This window comes from Rattus rattus, chromosome 1 (assembly GCF_011064425.1).
Source record: "Rattus rattus isolate New Zealand chromosome 1, Rrattus_CSIRO_v1, whole genome shotgun sequence".
NCBI lineage: Eukaryota > Metazoa > Chordata > Mammalia > Rodentia > Muridae > Rattus > Rattus rattus.
Genome location: NC_046154.1, coordinates 246,582,882 through 246,606,809, shown reverse-complemented (window position 1 = coordinate 246,606,809; position 23,928 = coordinate 246,582,882). Strand labels below are relative to the sequence as shown.

The window sequence follows — 23,928 nt, the reverse complement described above, 5'->3', positions numbered from 1 at the left end:
TGCCTGAGTGCTACCAATTTCCTCTCATGGAGCTGTAGCAAGACATCAACAGAGGAGTGATACCCACTGTCCCTGCCTCACTCTATAGGAGGAAGCAGAGTTGAGCCAGGGCAGCCTCGTTCCCAGTCGCTGCATGCTGCTCCTCCCCAACTCAGCACTGCACCTGGTAAGGTAAGAACACTGTCCTTCCAAGTGGGTCACTGAGTGGAAGCCCCGCCTACAGACCTCTGGACCAATCAGGTGGTTACCAGGATGAGTGGATAGAAGGATTTCCCAGTCCCCAGAGCACCAGGAAGTCAACCAGAAGCAAGAGGGGGTGACTAATTAGAGTCTAAAGTGTGCCTCAATCCCAGCTCAGGTCATACAGTCATCGACCATCCAGCCCCGAACCCCTAGACTAGCCAGGACACTGGCCTTACACCACTAGACCTGAGGTTCGGATGAAGACCCACCACTGGCTCCCTGGGTCCAGTCTGACATGGTACCCAGATGACTCTCACCATGATGATACAGCCCATCCCTGGGAACGTGTATGTGCTAGGCCCTCCTGTCCCCAGAGTTCTATGGTCACCTTTCATATCACCCTTTGGAGATATGGGACCTATCAGCCTCCTGCTTTACAGATGGGGAAACTGAGTCCCTAAGAGACTAGCTTGATGGAGTCAAGAAGCTGTCTGAGCCTCCTGGCTCCACATCAGGCCGCCTACGCTGGGAACAGGCAGGGATGGGAAGGAACCAAAAAGAGAGACAGGGTAGCCTTACTGGTCTCCATTCCAAGCTGCTCCAATGTAACAATCACCTAGGCTGAGGAGCTACCATGTGTGAGTCAGCTAAGCTCACAAGGGAGAGGCCCGCTAACCGCCATCTCTCCATTCCACACATGAGCAAACTGAGTCCCTGAGATGGACTCAGCGGAGTCCTCAGTACCCAGCGAGCCAGGGCAAGTCCAGGTGAGAATTCAGCCCCAGTAAGGTAACCAGTGAACGAATGAGTAAATTACTGAAGTGTCTGCTCCCCACCCTACCAAGGGCAGTGTGCCCTCCCCTTGACCGTGACTTCAGGCAACCCAGTCCCACTGTCTCACTGTCCACGGAACCTGGTGGACTCTTGATCTCACTCCCCGGGTTTCCTTACCTAAGGAAGGGAACATACACCTGCCAGGTAAGGCCTTTAGAAGGCCCTAGGGACAGAGGTGCAGCACCTGGGACGGGTTCCTGCCTCCCAGTCTCAGCCCCTGTCCTTCCTCCTACTGCCTGAGTCAATGCCATGGCCAGCAGTACCTAGCCCACAGTGCTTAGGCCTGCAGCTAGAGAACTCCAGGCCCCAAACCAGCCCCTCCCGCTGCTGGCTGCCTGCCGCCCCCTTGAGGCAGCATCTGTTCCCAGCAGGGATGGAGCTAGCACCCAGCTGCTATTTTTGTGCGCGTTGGGCGTCTGAGAGCTTTGTCTAGACAGCTCCAGACACACAGAGTGAATGAACCCTGGCGTGCCCTGTCCCATCCTGGCAGGAGGAAAGAGGCATCTTCAAAGCCAGATTTCAGCTCCAGAGCCATCTGGAATAGCCAGGCAGTCAGAAGGGAGCAAGGTCACAGGAAGAACCCAGAGAACACCAAATTCTACCATACTATCTCCAGTCGCAGCTCTTCTGATGCGCACAGCCAGTCCTCCCTCCAGCGTCACGCAGTGAGAAAGCAGGTGACACGATAATGGCCAGGTTGCCAGCCCCAGATGAGTGTCACTCAACATGTTTCTCTGTAGAAGCCTGGGGGGCCAGCTGCTTACAGTGTGACCTTAGAGCGTCAGGCTCTCCGTAGCCTCAGCTTCCCCTACAGAGCAAAAAGGGGACCTCTTTCTTGAGGTTCACTGAGAAACCGTTCCTTCCAGCAGGCACTGGTACCCAGCACTCTGCATATACCTAGGCCCAGAGAGAACTTTCCCAGCAGCACCGACAGAATAGCGGTGGCCGTGGTGTCTCTTGGACACAGTATTACCAGGCTCTGATCCCGATTTTTGGACCCAGGAGAGCCCATGGCAGTGGAAGAGCTGAGGAAGAAGCAGTGTGCAAGACAATCCCATTCCTTCAGGAAAGACCACTACTGATTGCTTGTCACTCAAGGAGACGAGAGATCTCTGAGGACCTCCTCCCTTGGGGGGAGGGGGGACAGCAGTGCCCCTGTGCTTCAGGAAGCTGGGAAAGGGGCTGGAATGTGTCAGCCTACTTGGCTTGCACCAATAGAAGGAGGCCTCAGGGAGTGGAATGGCTGGGACCTGCTTTGAGACAGGAGACTGCCCCACAGATCCAGACTCAAGGTCAGGATTTTGTAAAATCTATTTTTTTCCATGCATCTTCAAAAGCGGCTGTAAGTGAATCGGACTGCTTTTGGTGTGTCGGATGTTTGCAAGTGTGAGTGGCTGAGGACGTGCCGCCTGCCTGAGGCACCACTCCGGGCCAGCACTTTGATCTCCCTCCTGCCCTGGCAACTTCACCTGCCCTTGTTCCTGCTTAGACCACAGGGCAGGTGGCATCCAGTGTGGACACAGAGAAAGGCAGGTCCAGAGGAGCCCAGAGCATGAAGCTGCCAGAACCGGGCTGGCATTCAAACCATGTTGTATGTGCACTAGCCAGAGAGAAAAGACCTCACAAGGGTCCTGGGCTGCACTGTATGAGCGCCGTATGCCAGAGCTAACCAGAACTTGGGACAGGGAGACATCAGTGGTGCTGTTCCCATGAATACTATGTGGAAACGGAGGCAGCTATTGGTTATTCCCAAGACATAAAAATAGAATGGTTCTGGTACTGTGTCTAACCTAAGATCCAAAGGTCTCCAGGAACCTTTGGGTAAAGACAGAAGAGGGTTGGTTGATCCCTGGCAGGGGCGGGGGAGAGTAAAATGAAACACCTCAAAGTAGAAAAGGGTTGGATGGGGTGAAATCTCCCCACACTAAAAGGGGAGGGTCATGGGAGACGCAGTGAGCCTTCTCCAACAATATGATTGCATGAACCCCTGAAGGATCTTTGGAAACCTTTAGGCTGCCAGAATCTAATCTCAGCATACCAGGGGAATGACCAAGGGAGCCACCATTCGCTCATGCACTCGTCCAACAGTTACCAAGCACCCCATCAGAACCAGAAAGAGATTCCATGGAGGGAGAAAGGAGACTTGGGGAGGCTGGAGAAAGAACTCAGAAGCCCAGATGGCAGCTTCCTCCTCGGAACCCTGCAAACCACTGAAGGTTCATCAACAAGGGAGAAATACAGCAGCTCCACAGTTGTGCAACAGCATCCTTGGCTATTAGGTCAGGAGGTTTGCTGGAAGACGGCACCTTGAGGGGCGTGGCTAGGCAGGCCACCTGGGAGTCTGCTCAGCCAGGCCCTGCTGATTCAGGTGCCTGGGGAGTGAGCTCAGGAAAACCCTTGGGATTCCAGCTGAGTCCCTATTCAGAAAGGTGTCACTGTTTCTAAAATGTGAAAAGGGGACTTGTTAAAGAGTCAATTGCACCAATTAAAGCAGCTTTTCTTTGGGCAAAAGCTCATAAATATGACACTAAAATATGTCATTTGCATAACGTTTTCATGAATTCGGAGTGCTCTTTATTGCCACAAAATAAAAGTGGCAGATCCCAACAGTGGAGACCCTCCGCCAGCCCCAGTTGGACACCATCTTCCCTGCAGTGACCATCCTCCAGCACCAAGCCAAACACAGACATTATCTCCCTGGACCCGGCCAGAAAGGATCCCTGCGGTGATGCCCTTCCTCCAAGTGACCAGGCAACAGCTAGTCCCATGCTCCTCCCTGGCAGGTAACCCACTAGGTGAGGCCGCAATCCATGGAGCTGTGAGCGGCTGTGGACTGAACAGAGGAAGGGTCATCGACACATCTCAGATAATGACTTGAATGTCACCTGCCAGGGGTCCCGGCGCAGCCCTGCCTAGCCTACCTACTCCACATCATTCCTGAGCACATAGGTCTTCCCTGAATGTCCCACCTACCATGTTTACCTTCATGAGAGACACTACCAGAGAACACTGAGGTCTTGGTACATATCCGATGTGACCAAAGTTCCGTTCCACCAAGGTCAGAGGTCAGACCAGGACCTGGACTGTTTGTAAACAAGACAGAGTGCCCACATTCAGAGAGTGCCCAATATCATCCCTCAGCCTATAGTTGATGCCGCAGCTCAACCCAAGGCCAGGGTCAGTGCTCAGCAGGTTATAGGTCAAGGCTCAACCTATAAGCAGGGATTAGAGCTCAGTACATGGCCAAGATTGGGTTTAACATACAGAATCAGGAGTCAGGCCACAGCTAGGAAATGAATCTTAACAAGAGGGAACCAACTCATCCCACCTCAGCACTACTCAGCTTCAGAGTCTACACCATCAAGGCAACATGAGGAGACCCCCCTCCACCCCCCAAAAAAACCCTATTACTTCTAATGGCCAACCACACTGTTGTCTGGTTGTCTCTCTCCCTTTCCCCAGCCCAGCCCAGCCAGACAGCAGGAGAAGGTGTAATTAAAAATCAGGTTTGTTAACACGACACAACGTACATAATATTTAAAACATCCGAGTGCCTTTAACTCGCTACCAACGTGCGTTCGCTCATTAAGCAGGCTTTTTTTTTTTAAACAGCAGCAACACTGCAAATAGCTCTTATTAAAATGCTCAAAACACCATCTGGTCCTTCACTGAGACTCTGAAGCTGGTGGAGGTGGCCCAGCATGCTTGGCGACACGGAGATTCCTGGCTTTATCTGTTCCCGACCCCAGCCAGCTGCTCTGGGCTCTCCTCTGCAACCTCGCCCTCCTGCCCACCTCATCCCCACTGCATCCTGATTTACAGGTGAGGATGCAAGGCTGGACCAGGAGATGTTTGCCCCAGTTGCCAACTGGAAGAGGATGTACAGATCTTGAGCATGGATCCTTCTGACGTGGGTCCAGACTCTCTCTAAAGAGGAAGGAGATGGGAGCCTCGCCAGTCTATGTAGCCAGAAATAAAGATGTCCGCCCTCAGAATGTCCGCCACCATCATTAAGGTAATAGAGGTGTGGTGTGGAAGCCCACACCTCAGTTAAAAGGCCAAACAGACACATGTGGAGGTGTTTTGCAAAGTGTACAATGAACATAAGAATTCCGAATAGAGCCAAGGGGATTCTGGAGCGGTCCTAGAAATAAAGCCATAACCTAGTGGAGTGTCAGGAGGTGTTGGATTTAGACACAACTGACGACCTTCCAGTGACGGACCTCGGCAGAGGGAGGAATGAGTAAGGTACTTGAGGTGGATCTACAAGAAGGGAAGAGACACCTGAGAGATCATGAGACCAGAGGAGCCGCAGAGTGGCGTGTCCTGACTGTTGACTACTGTGGCCTGCCAACTCTGTGCCTCCCTGTGAAGTCCAGGTCAAGGCTGAAAACCAGGAATCCCAGGCTGCATCCTCTGGGTCAGTCCTCAATCCAGAGATGGGACCAGTCCTCTGCTCATTGCCTCAGTCTCTCCTCAACATACAGTTCACCGAGCTACTATGACAGTATGAGACAGCATGAATCCAGAACCACAAAGGCCTTCCTGTTACTCACACAGAAAATAGCACAAGTGGGAGCCCAGAGACACAAGCACACATGAATATATTACACACATATTTCACATACATAGATATACACATGCATGGTATGGCCCAGTGAATGCATATTAGCAAAGACACTTGAACACATGTGCATATGTACACATGTTCATGACACGAGCAAACAGCAGTGCACATGCATGCCAGCAAGAACAAATGCATACATTTATGCATGTGCACACATGTTTTCATATGTATGGCACAAGCAAACACAGACACACCTAGAGCATCAGTGTGTGTGTGTGTGTGTGTGTGTGTGTGTGTGTATCATGCTCATGTCTCATGTTCCCCATGCGTATGGCTTCAATCAGTATTGAATGGCATCAGACATGATACTGTGTAAGAAAATACCAGTCAAAATCCCACTTAAAAACTAATTCAAGAGATACTCCAATGCAATATAAGTATAGGAAAGTTCTTAAAAGGACAACATGAAGAATCCCTGTCCCCTATCTGTTTTCTGGGTCCTTGGAGGGGAGTAAGCCCACAGGATCATACATGTAAAACCAGCCTGTGCCACTCCACTGTCCCCACTGACTACCTAGACTATGACCCTGGCACCAGCTCTAGAGACCCCAAAGACGAGTAGATGTTGGCCAGAGGAGGGGATCTGGGACCATGGGCTGGCAAGCAGATGTTCCCTCCTCCCACCAGCCCCCAGCAATAAGCAGAAAGTGTCAACTTATTCCCAGCTGTAGATGCCAAAAAAAGAAAAGAAGAAAAAAAAGCCCTCAGGGTTTCAAGGAAACTCACAACAACTTTAGAAAATGTGAGAGCAAGATGAATGTTCTGTTTCTCCCTGCATTCAGCCAAAGCCAGGAGCCTGAGTTTGTCACATGCATTTTGGAAACCCCTGGAAGTGGGCTGGGCCAGGGGACCTCCTTCAGGCCTGGCATTGTTCCTCCTCGGCCAAGCCGCCTTCCTGAAAGGAGGCGTCTTTTATTTCTCTTTATTCCCGGGAATAATGGCTCTTGACAAGAATGACTCCCACTAGCAATTAGCAGTGATTAATGTGGAGGTCCACTGCAGCCTGGAGGAAGCTCTACAGGAGGGGTGGGCAGTGCTGGTATATTCATGGCCTTGGCCCGGTGCTGAGCCCCAGCAGGGGCACTGTGGGGACTCCCCGACCCTTGAAGGTGCTCTGGGCCTGGAACTGGGCAGAAGGCATGGTGAAATAGCAAGGCTGGGGTCAGAAGCCAGCCTGGCTCTTCCTGTCACGGACACACACACTGAACACGCAGACAGATCTTAGTCCTGCATGGCTGGAGAGTCTTCCAGTCCTTGGGGAAAGTCAGTTTTCCCCTTACAGTTTCCTTTGATCTACACTATGGTCATTTCACTTCCCATGACGAACAAGACTCAGGGACTCATTTGCCCAGGGCTTTGGAACCCCAAAGTTGGTGCCAGACACTCTTCTTGTCTTTGCTGTATGCCTCAGTTTCCACAACCTGAGCTGTGGAGCAACCATGAGGGCTAGGGCTATCTATCTCTCGTCTTGTCAGGCCCTCCTGCCATTCCGGGATAATCCATTCACCCCAGTCTCTTGGGGCCCACAGCTGTGCACATCTGCACTCCAAATGCCTCGTCACCCATCTCATTTGTCCCATCCTCCCTGAGGTTCCTGCTCCTCTACCAAGGCTCAGAGAGAGAAAAGACACAGGCTTGTCAGCTCCTTCTCTTAATTGAATTTTAGGGCTCATTAGTACTAAGTAATTAGGGGGCCAGGGAGCACTCATCACCCCAGCAACAGCCCAACTATTTGGGCTTGAATTTGGGCAAACTGCAAGGAACAGCTCTGAAGAGAGGAGACCCAGAGACTCCTGTTTGCCCATCCATGTCCCTGGTGAGAAGCCTGCAGAGAGCAGGGATTAGAGGACAGGTACAGCACTCAGCAGCCTGTGCCTTCCTCCCTCCCAGGGCTCAGATTCCCCAGAATACCCTAGAATTCCTCCAAAGCTGAGCCCCAGCTGCTTCTCTAGCCTAGCCTCCCCACCCCCATCCCAAGCATGGTAATGACCACAGAGCCACCTGTGGGCATCAGGAAGTCACATGTGAGCCAACTGTTCTTGCCTTCAGGTAACCTCTGCTGGCCCCATCTCCCTCCTCCACATGATGTGACAATCCAGACCAGCCCCTGCCCCACCATCACACTGAAGTGACCCTCACTTTCCCATCTGAGTCTGGTCTCAGAGTGAGGCATCCTTCCAGTTTCCAGATCTGCAACCTTGCATTTTCCTCCCCTGCTTTACTTAACAAGCCATCTAGATACGTTTTTCACTCACTACAAAAACTGACCTCCCTCTCCCTCTCTCTCGTCCCCTCCCCCTCAGCCCCCCCCACATGTGTGTATACTATACACAGAGTTGGATGTCTTTAGCTCGTGTGTGTGTGTGTGTGTGTGTGTGTGTGTGTGTGTGTGTGTGTGTGTGTGTACACTGGGCACAGAGTTGGATGTCCTTAGCTCCCATGACCTCAGTGTTCCCTTTGGGGTGGTACCCCTCAGGCTTAGGGACACACATCCATCAATTCATCTCATTGGTAGGTTTCATCCCCATTCCGCAGGCCTGAGTGCCTCACTTCCTTAGGGAGAACACAGCTTACTTCTGTCACCGTCTCTAGATCCCAGTGGTCAGCGTCCATCCCCATGCCACCCCTTCCTGAGTTTCCTATAGCAGGCCTGTCTGTACCTCGACTCTGCTCAGACTCCACCCACTAGGGCCTGTGACTGGCTGCAGAGAGGTAGAGCCCCCTCTAGGAGGAGCCTGGATTCTCCCTGAGGAGGCTGACGGATCGAAACTTACCTGCTCACACCTTCCCATCCTTAGATTTACAGAAGAGGAAACTGAGGCACCGAGAAAGGAAGTTAAACAAAAAACCTTCCCATATGAGCCTGGGGGTGTGGCAGGGTCTTGCATGCAGCAACCCAGCTGTCATGTCTCAGCCCAGGATGAGCCCTGTAGCTAGAGTATCCTCACTGTATATGGCACGCTGCCAGGAAACCACCTCACAGCTCTGAGGTGTAGTTCTTGTTCTCTCCACAGGGTTCTAACTCTAGTCAGCCCCAGGACCCAGACTATGGACAACCCAGGTGCAAATACTTTAAATCATCAAGACAGACAAGAAACGGTTTCCATGTGCTCCTCTGGCCAACGGGTTTCCATGTGCTTTGGCCCACTAGTGGAAAGGTCATGGTGCCCCAATTTCAGTTGCTGTCAATGGTCACCTACTAACCCCGACCTGTGTTATAGCCCAGGAGGAGCAGCCACACCCAGAATTGACAGTAGATTTAACTAGGACACTCAGTAACATGCAAAGGTGACCACATAGAGCCCAACTGACCATCACAATAGCCTTGGCATTGAGGTTTTTATCCAGGCATCAGTGTCTTTCCCCATCCCACTCTCGTAGCCATCCCAACTCCCTGCCTTTGCTGAACACAGCCTTTATCTACAGGGGAGGGACGTAAAGTAGGTCCTTCACAGCAACTCAATTACACCTCCATTGGAAAGTCTAACACAATCAATTCAGGGAGCCGGCCGACATCATAACACAGTAATTAGGAACAACTTCCAACTCAGGGCTTCCTTTGAAGACTGTAATTGCAATTAATTAAACATCCTCACTGCTCCTCAGAATCTGGTCTTGAGAAAACCTGGGGAGATGGGTCCTACCTCTATTCCAAGCAGCTTGGGACTCAAAGCATGTCCCAGTGTTTGAATACAGCAAGGCATGGAGTTACCTGGAACAGCTGTAAGGTGAAAGGGACCCAGCCTCTTAATTCTCCATCTGTATCCTGGACTCGCCTCCCCTTTTCTTCCATTCCCAGAATGGTAAGGGCCCCAGGACGCTCCGCCTTGGCTCACCAAGGTGATATCTCAGATCATGTGATTGCTCTGGATACTAACTTTGAGCACCTGCTGTATGCAGCTGTGCCATGTGTGCACCGGACAGAAACCCTACCATGGCAAGATGGGTGCTTCATCCGGGTGTCAGATCTCCCTCTCATTTGGTGGTGCATCCTGAGGCCGAGCCAAATAAACAGCAGGCAGCTCAGGCTCCCAAGAGGATGAGGGGCCCTGGGAGACACCACTATACTTGGAGCACAGGACTGGCAAGCCCTTAAGGTATGGTAGCATACGGGAGCGGCTTACCCAGGACGGGTCTTGGCTTAGCACCCCAGCTCCTTGAAAGATGAGGGTGAAATCCCACCACCCAAGGCAACCCTAGAAGAAATGTTTTCCCTCCAACTTCTGAAGATAATTTGAAGGCTCCTTTGGTTTTCCAGATGTTTATTTGCTTGTTTGTTTGAGACATAGTATCACTACAAAGCCCTAACTAGCCTGGAACTCACTATGTAAACCAGGCTAACCTTGTACTCACAGAACTCAGCCACCTCTGTCTCTAAGTGCTAGAATTAAAGGCATATGCTACTATCCCTGGCCTTGTTTGAGGCCCTATGATGGTTAGTTTTGCCAACTTGACACAGGCTGAAATCACCTGGGAAGAAGGTCACAGCAACAGGTTGTCTACATTGTATCAGTCTGTGACTTGTCTGGTATGGGGAAGGGTTGTCTGAGTTAGGTTCATTGATGTGGAAAACTCAGCCCACTGTAGGCAGCTCCATTCCCTAGGCAGGGGGCATGACTGTATTAAGAGTGGAGGACTGAGCTGGGCTCAAGCAAACAGGCAGTCTTTCTGCTCTTGACTATGGATACAATGTAACAAGTTCCTGCCTTGACTCCCTAGGATGATGGACTGTAACCTAGAATTGTTCGCTGAATAAACCCTTTCTCCCCTAAGTTGCCTTTGGGAGGAGGGGGTGTCACAGTATTTTATCACAGCAGCAGAAATGAAACTAGGACATGCCTCATATATTTATGATCCAGGCATCCTGAGACTTGGACGGCAGACAGCTGGAGGCAGCGTCAGTGATACAGAGGAGGGACCAAGAGTTCCAAAGATGAAGCACAAGGAAAGTTATGCCAGGGGCCATAGCATAAACAGCTCTGGGACTGCCCCCAACTGTGTAAGGAGGCTGAGGAGGATGAGGTCAGGTAGGCCTTCCTACCACCATGCCCTCATCCACGAGCTCCTAGAAGCAGAATCTGCCTTTTCAGACTCAAGGTAACTTGATGCATGCAGACATCTGGCCAGGCTTTCCACAAATGGTAGGGACCCTGGGACAGAATGTTCCCTGGGAGCGGAGGGGAAGGTGGAGATTTAGCAGAAGCTGGCCATGGGGCCACACCCTTGAACTTCTTGGCTGTGGCTCAGCTCCCATCACCCTTTCTGACCTCTCTCATTGTAGATAGGCCTCTAGAGAGGCAGTGATTAAGTGCCTGGCATCCTGTCCTTGGGAGCATGACTGAGAGGCATGCCCAATATTTCCCTACCTTCTTGATAAAGGAACTCACTTGGTTGGTGCAGACTAATGTCAACTGGTGTGGGACACTGCCTGGAACATGGGAACGCATTCGCCCTGGGGCCACATTTGAGTTCCTGCAGCTTCTAAACAGCTCTCAGAAGCCAGTGTCCTGTGGCCAGGGAGATGGCGAGAGTACACAGTGTCAGTTGAGCTAGCAAATGTGGTGGGAAGGCCAATTTGAGGGCACGACCAGCAAGCTGGGGGAGCAGGGCTTCCCTGACAGCCCTGAGCCCAGGAAGCAAACCTTCCCTGAAGCTTGTGTTACCGGTTATTCCAATAACCTGATCACTCAACCCCTCCTGTGGTTCAAGCTCACTTGAGCTTGGTCTCCTTAGCCTGGCAGAACTCCTGTTGCACCCTTTGACCCTTGCTGCCTCTCCCTGGAATTGCCTAGCCTTTGCCTACAAGATCTCTGCCTTCAGCTTCCTTCCCTACCTACAAGGCAGGCTCTTCCTTTCCCTTTCTTAGCTCAAGTGCCACCCCCTCCAAGAGGCTTTCACACGCTGCTTGAAATAGAGTTTGTACTGCTATGCTATTTCTCATGCCATCTCCTTGCGATGTTTAACTTCCTATTTGATAACTCATTCGGGAGTCTTGGTGCCCTATAGTCCCACATTGGACTATGGAGGTCTGCCTCTGAGCTCTCAACCAACCACATGCCTTTGAAAACTACTTGGAAATTTCTAGAAAGGTGAGGTTAAAAACACAAAAGGCCCAAACCGCGCCCCCCCACAATTTTTCATTATTATGCTGTAATCATAAAATGAGCCCATCACTGCTGAGAGAGGAGGCTCATGGTCCATCCCCTCAGGGCAAGCTGACCTAGGGGACTTAGTGTCCTGGAGGACTTCTCCCAATGAAGAGGCAGTGAGCTTCCTGTCCCTGGGAGAGTGGCTTTGAGGAATGCCCCAAAATGGCTGGGGAGTGGGGAGAGGGGTTGTTTGTTTGGGGTTTTGCAGGGCCTGAGGAGGCTGGCCTCCAGTTGCCCGCAGAGCGCTCTGCCTCACCTCCATCCCCCTTCTTGGCTCGGCTGGCTTCCTTGACACCCTGCCTGTGTTTGGGGGGATAACTAAATATCTAAGGGCTGCTTTTTAAGGAGCCTAAACAGCTAATAGACCGTACGGACAGACAAACGCTAGCACACAGTCAAGATGGATGCTGTCTCATTAGGAATCAAACATCGTCATGACGATGCTGTTGGGCATCTCTGTACAGTTGAAGAGAAGATCTTGAAGGTGGGAAGAAGCCCTAAGCAGAAGTCAGAGTTCCCAGCCAGTGCAGTGGGGGAGGAGGAAGAGATCCCCTCTTCTGTAGCACTAAGTTGTCTTTGGTGCTGTGCTGTGCCCACCTCATGCTCTTCTTCTCTTCTCCCTCCTCTTCCTCCTCCTCCTCCTCCCGCTTTTTCTTCCTCCTCCTGTCCCTGCTTCTCCAACACATCCCCTAAAGTGAACATTCCATCTAAGTTGTTCTGCCAAGACTTGGATTTTTTTTTCTCCCAGCACTAGGAAATTATAAATAACTCCTGTATTAGAAGAAACAAACAAAAACAGAAGCAACATCTCTGAGTCCAGAGGCTCTTGTGTGGGAACGGGCCTCCAGCCCACCAGCCTCTCTACGCCAGGAGCCCAAAACCCCCAAGCAGGACAGAGCCCCGTCCTTTCACTAAAGGCCAGTCGGCCTTACTGCTTGATATCACACGATGTAGAGAAGTCACCAGAGCCAGGCAGTCCCTCCTTGCTGCCCACCTACTGTCGACACAGACGTCTGCCTCAAATGAAATTTTCTCAGATTTTCAAGGGAGAAGTAGACACCATTCTTCTGGGAGGGGACAGAGAGGAAGGCAGGCTGGAGACTGTCAGAACTCCTTCCTGACACTGCCTCTCACATGCGTTCCCCGCTGCTTACACTCTACCCCTGTGCATCCTTAGCGGCTGCCATAGAAACCAGAGACGCTGAGGCACAAGGATGGTCAGCATCCAGCTACTCCTTGGAGGCCAGGCAGTCCACACCAAGTGAGGTCCAGTAACTTCCCATCCTGGTGCTGAGCAAGACAGACAGCTGGGAGGTGGAGACCTGACCTCCCACCTTTCCCCGGGATCATCTCATTCTAACAGCCTGCCAGGGTCACCTTTTCTACCTGACTCTCAGACTCACTAGGCAGTTGAGATCGTGCAGGCATGGTGTCCCGTGCCCCCTCCCCGGCTTCCCTGGCGCACGGTGCAGGAAGAGGCCCGACGCGGGGACCAGAGAGGCAGAGGCTTTATTCGCTGTCGCGGGCGAGGGTGCGCCAAGAAGGACGGCCAGCTTCAGAAGGGAAGGCGGCGGCGGGCGCCAGCAGCACCAAGCCGGGTGGCCGACCAGCGCCCGCGTAGCTCAGCGCCAGGCGCTCCAGGCGCCGCTTGCGCTCGGCTGCCTGCGCCGTGGCGTGCAGGGGTCGCAGTAGCGCGGGGGGCGGTGCGCCGGGGCCGCGCAGCAGGAAGTCGAAGCCCGCGCGGTCCCGCGGGTCGTAGAAGAGCGGCCCAGTGGCTGGGTCCGGGCCTGGCGGCCAGGAGAACGGGAAAGGCAGCGTGAAGTCCTCGGTGAGCACGCGGATAGCGAAGTCGTCCTCTTTGCCCAAAGCGCGGTAGGCGCGCCCGATGCCACGGAAATGCGCCTCCCAGAGCTGCGCGTCGCCGCCGTAAATGTCAGGGAAGCGCGGCGCAGGGGGCGCAGCCGGACCTGCGGCGGGCGCGACAGTCAGCAGGGGGTGTCCCACGCTTGTCCCCGGAGTGAGGAGGCTGGGGGACATGGAAGGAGAGGCCACTCGGCCAAAAGAACCAGGTGAGGGCCACTGGGGAGTGAGAACTGGGCTCTATCTCAACACCGAAAGGGGGCCTGCCTCCATCCCTGACCCCTCTCCTGCCTCCTTGTCACCTCTCCCTCCAAAGGGAAAGCTATCCACTTTCCTGAGAGCAGACTGTGGAGGCCTGCAAGGTCCTAAAAGTATGGAAAAGTCAGACCGCTGGGCGGAAAGTTCAAGATGGGGAGGAGGCTAGTTAGCCAGGAAGCCCAGGATAGTAGGATTCACCCAGCAGGTGGCGGCAAGCAGCAGTTGGGTCAGGACACGTCTGAGTCACTGAACAAAAGCCACGCTAACTACTGTGGATACATCAGACTGTGGGCCTGGTGGTGTGGGTCTTCAGCTCGGTTACCGTGAGGAGGAAGTAAGGGTAAGGAGAGTGGAGCTCTCAGGTGGAGATATGGGGTTACAGGAACCTGGCAGGACCGCAGATGCTGGTCCCCAGATGCTGGTCCCCAGGACAGGACGGAGGCCAGTCTCAGTCTCAGACTGGAAAATATGTGGGTTCCCACAATGCAATGGGGGTCAACATCCCATTTTTGCTACAGGCAAAGGCCTAAGGAGAGGAAAGTCATGCGGGAGGGCTACAGTAAACCCACAGAGTGCCACACGCATGCCCAGGAGCCTCTGTTATCTTTCTCACATAGTGCACTTACTGAGCTCCTGCTGTGCGCAGTCGGGCTCTGGGCTAGGTACTGTTTGTAGCCATGGGCCAGACAGCAGAGCCCGTTCTTCCACCTTCGTAGATAAACAAATGCCTTCTTGAGTCAGAACCTTGGGCAGGATGCGGGGTGTTATGCCAGGAGAGATGAACTGGAGGTGACCCACCTAGCCCAGTGGGGAGAGACAGGTCTGCAGATGGTTTGAGATGCACAGGCAGGACCTGCAGGGCCACACCCTCAGTCTACAGCTCAGAGGGCCAATGACATCCCTGCCCCTATCCCCCGCAGCCTATCCTGCCTCCCTGGCTGCCTTGGAAGTCCTGTCATACTGCTCAGTACCAGGGCGGGGTGCAGCCACAGAAGGGAGCACAGGAAGTTCTCTGAGGGGCTGGTAGAGACAAGTTTTGGAGAAGTGAGGACTGCAGTGGGTCCCGGGAGAGGAGACAGTGACTCCATCACAGCCCTGGGCATGGACAGGGTGGTTTTATCAGGCCACCATTGTACCAGGTGAGTATACTTATAGAGGTACAGTAGGGAGAGCAGCAGGGACACTAGTAACATAGCAGCTGCCTCTGGTCCGGGTGAAGCCGCTGGGGCCAGGACAGCAGGGAGAAGAGCCCTGCTTCTGAAGATGTCTTAAAGTTAGTGTGGAGACGTGGAGTGGGAGCTCTGTGGAGGAGGGAAAATGCGGGCTACCACTTGCTAGAGAAAGGCAAAGCTAAAAGAGAAGCAACCAAGGCCTGAGAATGGAGAGTTTGATTTGGAACGGGTTGGGTTGTAGCCTTCAGATGGGCCCATGGAGAGCACAGCTGGCTGGAGACAGACTTGGAGAAATGGGATTTAGAGCCAAAAGAGTGGACACAATCACCTGAGGAGGGAGGGGAGGAGGAAGGGAGGAGGTAGAGAGAAATAGAGGGGGGAGGGGAGTGCAGGAGAGGAGAGAAGAGGAGAGGAGAGGGGGAGGGAGGGAGGGGAGGGGAGGGGAGAAGAGATCCAGAGCAAAGCCTGGGGCCATCTGTCCTTGCCAGGTCAGAGAGAGAAGCCAGTGAAGAGACCAAAGAGAAGGCAGCGATATAGGAGGAGTGTGGGAGACTCTGGAAGCAGATAGGGCTGAGTCACGTGCTACCAGTGGGTCACATCAAATGAGGCCTGAGAACTGGCCTCGGATTTAGCATCACGGAGGACATCAGTGACCTTGACCTGAGTTGCTTCAGGGAAATACAGAAATTAAGCCCGATTAGAGCAGGTCCAAGAGCAAAATGGGAGAGAAAGATTTGGAGGCAGCAAGGATAAGTAACCTTCCGGCAGAGCTTTGTTATAAATGAGGAGCAGAGAAATTGGGCAGTTGCTACAAGGGAAGTGAAGTTGAGAGAGCCTCCCACCTCTGTGGTAATGGCTGAGGCAGAGGGTGGCTTGGGTGTGGCTGCATCAGAGAGAAGGGTGGGCAGCTGGCCTTGGCCGGAAGTGGGTAAGGTGGACAGAGTCAGGGCCCAGTGTGTGGGGGCAAGTACCTGAGTCCTGTGACGGTTTCAATGTCATGGGGAGGGAGGTTCACAGCCAGCAGCTGGGGCACAGAGAGAAGGCACCTGGTTGTTGCTAGGAGAGAGACCAGGTAACCAAGAGAGTAGTCAGCGCCCTGGCCTGATGGAGGCGCCCTTCAGGCAGCTGCTAAGAAAGGAAGGTGAAGACCTGGTTCTTCCAGCCCAAAGGACACAGACAATGGAGGGGTGGCACTGGGGGGTGGGAGGTGCCAAGCAAGGACAGGAGAAAGAGATTCCTGGCCAGGTGGGAAGCAAGACAAAGCAGGGAGATGGCTAAAAACAGAGGGTGTGTTTCCCCCAAGTAGGACAGGAGCTTCCTCAAGGGAGCAGAACAGAGAAGAATTCTATAATGGATATAGGGGAGCTGTAGTCACCATGCTGACCAGACCTTAACCGAGCTCGAAGTAGACGAATCCAGAGGCCTGAGCCGCGGGAAAGGGAGAAGTCAGCAGGATGATAGGAAAACAGTGAACAGAGAGGGTAGTGTCCCCACTGGGGTGGAGGGCTAGGGACTTAGAGGGTTTTAAGGAGGTGTGGCCAGAACAAAGAAGGCCCTGTCTGCTCTCCCCAAGGAGGGCTCTCAGGGCAAAGGATGGGTGCAGGAAGGAACTCGGAGGAGAAGACTGATGTCCTCCACTGCCTGAGCCCCACCCCCACTTTCTAGAAGACAGCTGGAGTGCTGCTCCTTGTTCCCACATTCTCAGAACCCACCCCCAATACATTCTCATCAGACATCTTCCCCATGTGTCTCACCTGGAGTGGTGACAGGGGGCGGGGCCAGACCAGTGGGGCTGAGGTCCCCAGAACAAGGGGAAGCCATGTCAGAAGCTAGGGTCCCACTTCTGTTTACGTGGCTGCCCAGGAGACTGAGAGGGTCCTTCTGGAAGACAGAACCTTGCGTTTAAAGGGGCCCCATCTGGAAGGGGGATGGGGCAGGGTTCATGAGAGTCGGAAGGTACCTTCATATCCTGTCTCGTCTCGGATCAGTGTGGTATTCACATGCCAGTCCATGCCCACAGGGCTCGTGAGAACTTGATTCCCCTCAGCCACACTACCCTGCCAGGGGCACTGCAGGAGTGTTTCCAGAGCCCAGGAGCTCCATCATCAGCCCCTAGCTTCAACAACTCTAGTAGAGCCCAGACTTGAGCCAAACAATGCTCCTGCTTCAGGAAGCTCTGTGGACTTGTGCTCTTCCCCCACCCCCACTCCCATGGCTCCAGCAGAGGAATCAAGGATGTGGGGCTGAAAAGGTAAGAATCTCCAGCAGGAACTGCTGTGAGTAGCAGGGCTCCCTGAAGTCAGGAGAACTGAGCACTGTGGCATAGCCTCCCTGTGGTACCACCCTAGCACTCATGGTCCAGGAGCTAGTCATAAGCCCTGAAAGAGGCTGGAAGGTATCACTCCCTTCCATACATGCCTCTAGGCTATAGGGAGGACCAGGAGCCAAGAGAAGAAGTGAATGTCCATGCTTGTAGTTGGATTTGGGGCCTGGAAGAGAGAAGACCCAACCTCCAACCATCACTGTTGCAAGTTCACTGTTGGGGGTGCTATTTGTTACACAGCCACGCTGACTGATACAGCAATGCTGCAGTGGAAGAATGGGGCAGCTTCATGGAAGAGTAGCCTATCCATCATCCCCTACCACCACCACCCACATCTGCATTTTCACATCTCCTGCTATCTCCCGCATTGCTCTCCTCTGCAGGGCAAACACCCTCTTGTCTTTCAGGTACCACTCTCTGTCCCCTTCCAAGGAGCCCTTCTGGTCTTCTCTGTATCTCTGAGCCCACAGAGCCATCAAGGGAAGTCACCTGTGTGAATTAGTCCCTCCCTTGACTTCTGTGGCCTCATTCATCCTGGTAAGGCGCTTGTCTTGCTCTAAGTGACTCGTACCAAGACCACCCCCTTTCAATTCCATTCAGTCATAGTGAAAGGACTGAAGTCCCTCCCAGTCCCCAAACAGCCACAGCCAGGCTATTGCTCCCCTGACTTCCCTGACTCTTAGGGAATGCTGTTTCCTGGCCACCCATGACACTCCACCTCAATAGAGCTTTATTTAGTTCTGTGTCCCATGCACATAAGCTTACACCTCAGTGCTACATCAATGTGCCACCCTGTCCATCTCCCAAAGTCTTGGACCAGTGCCCCTCATCCTTCCCCAGCCCTGCCAGCTACCGCTCCCCGTGACTAGGAGTCAACCCTGTGGTAGGAATGAGACTGGCCATATTGCCGGTCATGGTGGCTTTTTTCACTTAACACAGTGTCTTCGGTGTGTGGGGAGTGGGGCACATGCAAGACATCAGCTTTCCTTCTTGTTAAAGGCTGGATGGTATCCCCTGGGTGCCTTGTCATGTGCCCCTATCCAGTCAGCCATAATGGACACAGGCCGCTCCCACACCCTGGCCTTGCGGTGGTGGCTGCAAACCAGGAGTGACAGACACGTCCTGAGATCCTAATCTCGATGGTTTTGGATGCGTGCCCAGGAGGGCGATTACTAGATCATATGGCACTGCTATGTTTAATTTTCTGAGGAACCTCCATACTGTTTTCTTTACTGGCTGTACCCTGTCACACTTCACCCACGAGGCAGCAGCGGTCCCCTCCCCCACTTCCCTGAGTCTTGCCTTTTGGTAGTCTGTCCTGACAGGTAAGAACTGGCAGCTTGCCCTGGGAGGCTCTGATGCACCTGCTGGTCAGGTGTCTGTCCACTCTGGAGAATGTCACCCTAGCCCTGCCCTGCTTTCATTGGGGTTTCTCTGTTGATGACGTGAGCATCTTCTTTCTCTGTTTGGCCGTAACACCTTATCATACATTAGAGAGATGATTGCCAACACCTTCCCCTGGCGGGGGCATGTGTGGAGGGTGGGGGAAGGCTGCCTTTCGTTTTACTGTTTCCTGTGTTTTGCTGAAGTTTTTCGCTTGGACACTGCCTTCTCCATCTGTCTCCATCTTCTTCCCCTGTGCTTTTGGTTTCACATCCAGGGAGACCAATGTCAAACCCCCTGTCCCCTAGATTTTCTCAAAAAGGTCTTGCAGTTCATTCCCAGCCCGAGGTGGATGTCTCCAGAGGGTGTGAGTTGGTCAAAGGGACTGCGCTGTGCTGCTGAGAAGAAGGGAACAGACCCATGTCTGGCCGCTCCTCCGTCCTTCACCCACTGGGCCCAGCACAGTTCAAGGATCTGCAGCTCTAGAACTCAGAAACCAAGTCTGGCTTCTCAGAGGCCAGGAAGAGCTAGGAAGGTGCACTGCGTTTCCTTAGGAAAGGGGCTCAAATTCCAGGGTTCCCAAGTTGCAAGAAAAAGAAAAAGAAAAAAATAACCTGCATCACTGAAACACTGAGGGCTGGGGAAGGCAGAGGATGGACCTGAGAGAAGTCAGGGGCTCCCCTGAAGTGGGTCAGGCCCCTCTGCTAGGAGAGCCAGTATGCAAAGGTTTGATATTGAAATCCAAGAGAAAACTACCCGTGACTTCCTGAGGAGATAAGATGCTGGACTCCCAGCCCATAACACCCCACTGCTGGCCCTAAGATGGAGAGGGTGCTATAAGGAAACAGCTCACTACGGAGGCTCCAGGACAGGGTGGCAGCTCAGTGGAGTCCAGCCTTCACATCCCCTCCTCATCCTCCCCCCAGCCATAGCCCTCTGATCACAATCCTGTCTGTGACCACAGCGCCACCTACTGGCTGCATGGAGGAGGACAGGTGACACATTGAGGCAAGATTGAGAGGCTAGTACCCTAGGAAGAGGATGACAGATAGCCGGGAGGCCTCGTCCCCACACTGGACTTGTTTAAAGGCCTGAGTTTGCATCCTGCTTCTAACACCGACAGCTGTGTGACCAGTGTCTGGCTCCCTCTGAATTTCATCCCAGACCAGGACAGTGGGCACATCTGACCTCTGGGTGGCATGAGGAAGGGATGACCCCCACTTGACAGGGCACCTATGTCTGGCAGATGTTTGGTGGTGCTCACAAGCTGACCAATACAAGCTCGGCATAGCCAGGATCACTGCTGAATTCAGGTTCTCATGAATACCATGGAAGCTTGTGGCTCATGCAAAGTCATCATTCCTACCCACACAGGTATAGTACACAGCTAAGAACTGGTCTTAGCGTAAGGACAGTAACATAGCTGCAAACCCAGGAAGGAATACGTATGGAGACTTGAGGTAATCTGTTTAAGCTTCCTGCGGCTTTATTTAACAAGCAACACACAGAATTCCTAAAAATTCAGGAATCACTCAGAGCCCACTGGGCTGGCTCCCACACACTGTTGGTGAAAGGCTCTAGGAAAAAAATGGTTTTCAGGGTCCTAGGAGCCCCACACACATTCACAGAAGCCACAGTACCAGCTATGTTGTGACCTGCCTCATGGGATAGGTAAGGAGGTGTCAGCTCCCCCTAAACGAACCTGTCCAACGCTGCCCTCAGATCGCGTGGCCTGAGGGCTCCATGAGCATCAGGAAGTCCGGACTGACAAGGTCAAGGTGCGAACCAACTCTAAGTCAGCTAAGGGTCTCTTTTCCTTCTGGCTGCAGACAGTACCCTTTGGCCTCGTTCACTTGGTTACCAGCCCCCGCCTTTCCTCCAAGGCAGGGAAACCGAGCTGGAGCCGTCATGGGGACTGCAGCTCAGCGTCAAAGCTGCTTATAGCAGACTGGAGCCAAGCAGCCCTCCGTCTCCAGAGCCTCAGCTGTGACGAGCCAGGCCCCAGCCTCCAGACTTCCCCAGACTAGTGGCCTTTGCAGATGTCCTCCATACAATCTCACATGATGTCAGGGTGGGATTCAGCTCTGTGGTGAGCCCGACACCTGATGGGTCACACCTGGCTCTTCCCTCCATCTTCCTCAGGTGCCCCAGCCCTGAGACTTGTCTTCACAGTTCCACAAGAGCAGACCGCAAACCTTCCTGGTGTCTACACAGGCTTTCCCTCACTACTCCCCAGGTCCTCAGCCTAACATCCCCAACTGACAGCTGCACTGCCCGGCCTTGAGGCCTGGCTTCCTGCCAGGAATGTCCAAGGCCAGGCACTATGACATCCAGCATCATCAGCCAGGACTGGCATTGTCACCATCTCTCACAGACTATTGTTAGACTGGGATGGTGGCCACCATTTGGCACCAGAACCAAGATGCTCTAGCACCCAGACAGGACAGCATAGCATCTCATGTCTTCATCTGGAGCCCTTAAAGAGCAGTCAGAGTCACAGCCCCCATCTAGGCCCTGCTATCACCACAGGGTCTTGGACTCCTGTAATAGATGGTCCACTCATCCACAAGTAACAGAATGTCGGGGGCTTGAGGGACCAAGAGACAGACATGAAGCCTTACTGGGAACACATATCCTCAATGCATGTGCAGACCTGAGCACGCATCCCCAGCCTACAATCCTCAGAGAGTGCTGGCACCATAACACTGTCTCTAGAGGGTGCTCTGGACACTGGAGCCATTATGACCTCAGGGTGAGGTCAGGGCCAGTCAAGGCACCAGAGAAGGGACAGTGCCCAGGACAGTGCTAGTAACTGGGATCTGTGGGTGTCCTGCTCTGAATCTCAACATGGATGGGCAGCATTCTGACAGGTCACACAGCCGCACCTCAATTGATAGGACCTCATCAGCCATGTCCCGCAACCCCAGGTCAGTTCAGCCCTGGAAGACATGGGAGAGCCAGAGGCCACCCAGCCCACAGGCACCTGGCTTTTTCCCTTTCCAGGGCAGCAAAACACATCCCAGAGGGTACATCCTAGGACAGCCATGCTGGCCAGTGTCTAGCGGTATCATCTCCAAGAGCAGACTAAGGGAACTTGGGGTGGGTTCCATGCTATTGCTACCCTCAGTGTGATGGGAGGCGTGATGGAGCTCGACCACAAGCTCTACCCTTACCAGGAGAGGAGAGAACAGAAACTTCTCATGAGGCCCAGAGATGAAGATGGGCAAGGGTCACCACATAGTATGAGCCAGCAAATGGACAGCTGGACAGACAGGGATGGGCTGCTGCCTACTTCTGTGTCAGCTTCTTCAGGGCAGAGTGGGAAAGGCACAATAGCTTGTGTTTTTACAGACTTGACCTAGAGGAGACACTGCTGTTCACACACACACACACACACACACACACACACACACACACACATGTACATGCATACCCACACACATATACATACAAATATATGTACCATATATATACATATATATATATACACACACATATATGCACATGCATGCAAGTACACATATGTATATATACACATACATGGGTATATACACACATATGTGTAAATATATATACATGCATACACGCATAAGTAATCTGCATATGCACACAAATGAGGCACCTACTGGGTAGCTTTACCCACAGGCCACAGCCTCAGCCTAGCCTTCTGGGTCTGCTGTTTTAAGTTGACTTCTTCCTCTGGCACATGGTCCCCTATCTCTTGCTCTTGCCTACAATGTCCAGAGCCCCCTTAGGTGGTCACTTCCCCCTGTGTCTCACCTCACTGCAATGTGATCCCCATGAGAGGAGTTGAGAGTAATAGTTGCTGACAAACTTTGCTCTATGCACGGGGCCCAGCTCCCAGATGCCAGCTTTATGAGGACACAGTCAACTTTGTACAGTGTACCAAGGACTGGGCTTCACCCACCATACTTGTCCCCTACAGTTTCAGATGACTTCTGAAGAGAGCCAGTTCCTGGCTCACTGACAGCCACCCTCCAGCTGAGCATTCACATGGAATATCCTCCTGTGAAGACACCAACCCTGTGCTTGGGCCCCATCCTCAGGACCCATCTTAACCTCAATCATTTGGAAGGTTCAACCTCCAAGGATACATGATGTAGTGAAGCTTTTCACCTGAGCCCTAGAGCAAGGAGTGAAGCCTATTCATAGCAGGGGAGCAGCCTGCTCCACAGCCAAGGCCTCCCCTCTGGTCAGGTGCCTGCTGTTCCCTCCTTGCCCAACTTTAGAACAGTTTTTCCCCAAACCTGTCCCCAGGATCTAGGAAACAATCTCACACAAGAATATCCTGCTAGATCCAGATGGAAAAGTAGGAGGCACACAAGCCGTCTACTGGAGTACTCTCAGACAGCATGCATGCTAGCTGGGTTAATACTCTGAAGGCTATTCCAGGGCTCCATCGAAAGATTCAGAGGGGCTGGGGTTGCCTTGAAGATGAGAATTGGTAGAATACTGTCAGGTATAGCTTACAAGCTGAGAAGTGGTAGAAAATTATGTAGAGTGAGGGTCAGGCTGAAGTTTCAGATAAGTTTGTCAAGATGACACCTAAGTAAGACTTGAAAGAAATGAGCAGCTAGGAGCTAGAGAGATGGTTCAGCATTTAAGAGTGTATACTCTGCTCTTAAAAAGTCTGACTCTCAACCACCCATGTCAGGGGACTCATATCTTCTGTAACTCCAGAGCCAGGAAATCTGATGCCTTTTTCTGGCCTCTGAAGGCACACATTGTGTGTGTGTGTGTGTGTGTGTGTGTGTGTGTGTGTGTGTGTGTACATGTATGTATATACACAAAGTCATTTAAATTTTAAAAACGAGGAACCAGAAAAGCAGAGATAGGGAGTAGGGTGACCTCCAGATAGAAGGGAGCAGCTAGTGCAAATGTCCTGAGGTTGCAGCTTGCCTGGGGGTTTAGAAACAGCCAGAACTCACTGGACTAGAGTGGAATGAGCAGGAAGCAGGATGAAATAAGATCCAACAGGATGGGCTCCCTTTTGCTCTCTGGGTTTTGTTTGTTTTTGCCGATTTCCTGTATAGTCTTACATATAATAGAATTTACCAGTTTGATTATGTCCTAGACCACAAAAAAGAAATTCAGTCCCCAAACATTTTCCCCCACAGC

The 23,928-nt window shown here is 52.7% G+C and overlaps 1 protein-coding gene across 1 annotated transcript in view; it reads left to right on the top strand.

Moving 5' to 3' along the window:
- Window positions 1–13,609: 13,609 nt before the first annotated feature.
- LOC116912486 (maestro heat-like repeat family member 5) overlaps window positions 13,610–23,928 on the top strand; it is a 74,772-nt gene continuing 64,453 nt past the window's right edge. Inside the window, exon 1 of the mRNA XM_032916560.1 lies at window positions 13,610–13,862. Coding sequence (XP_032772451.1) covers window positions 13,690–13,862 — 173 coding nt within the window. The 5' untranslated portion in view covers window positions 13,610–13,689. The remainder of the gene's footprint in view (window positions 13,863–23,928) is intronic.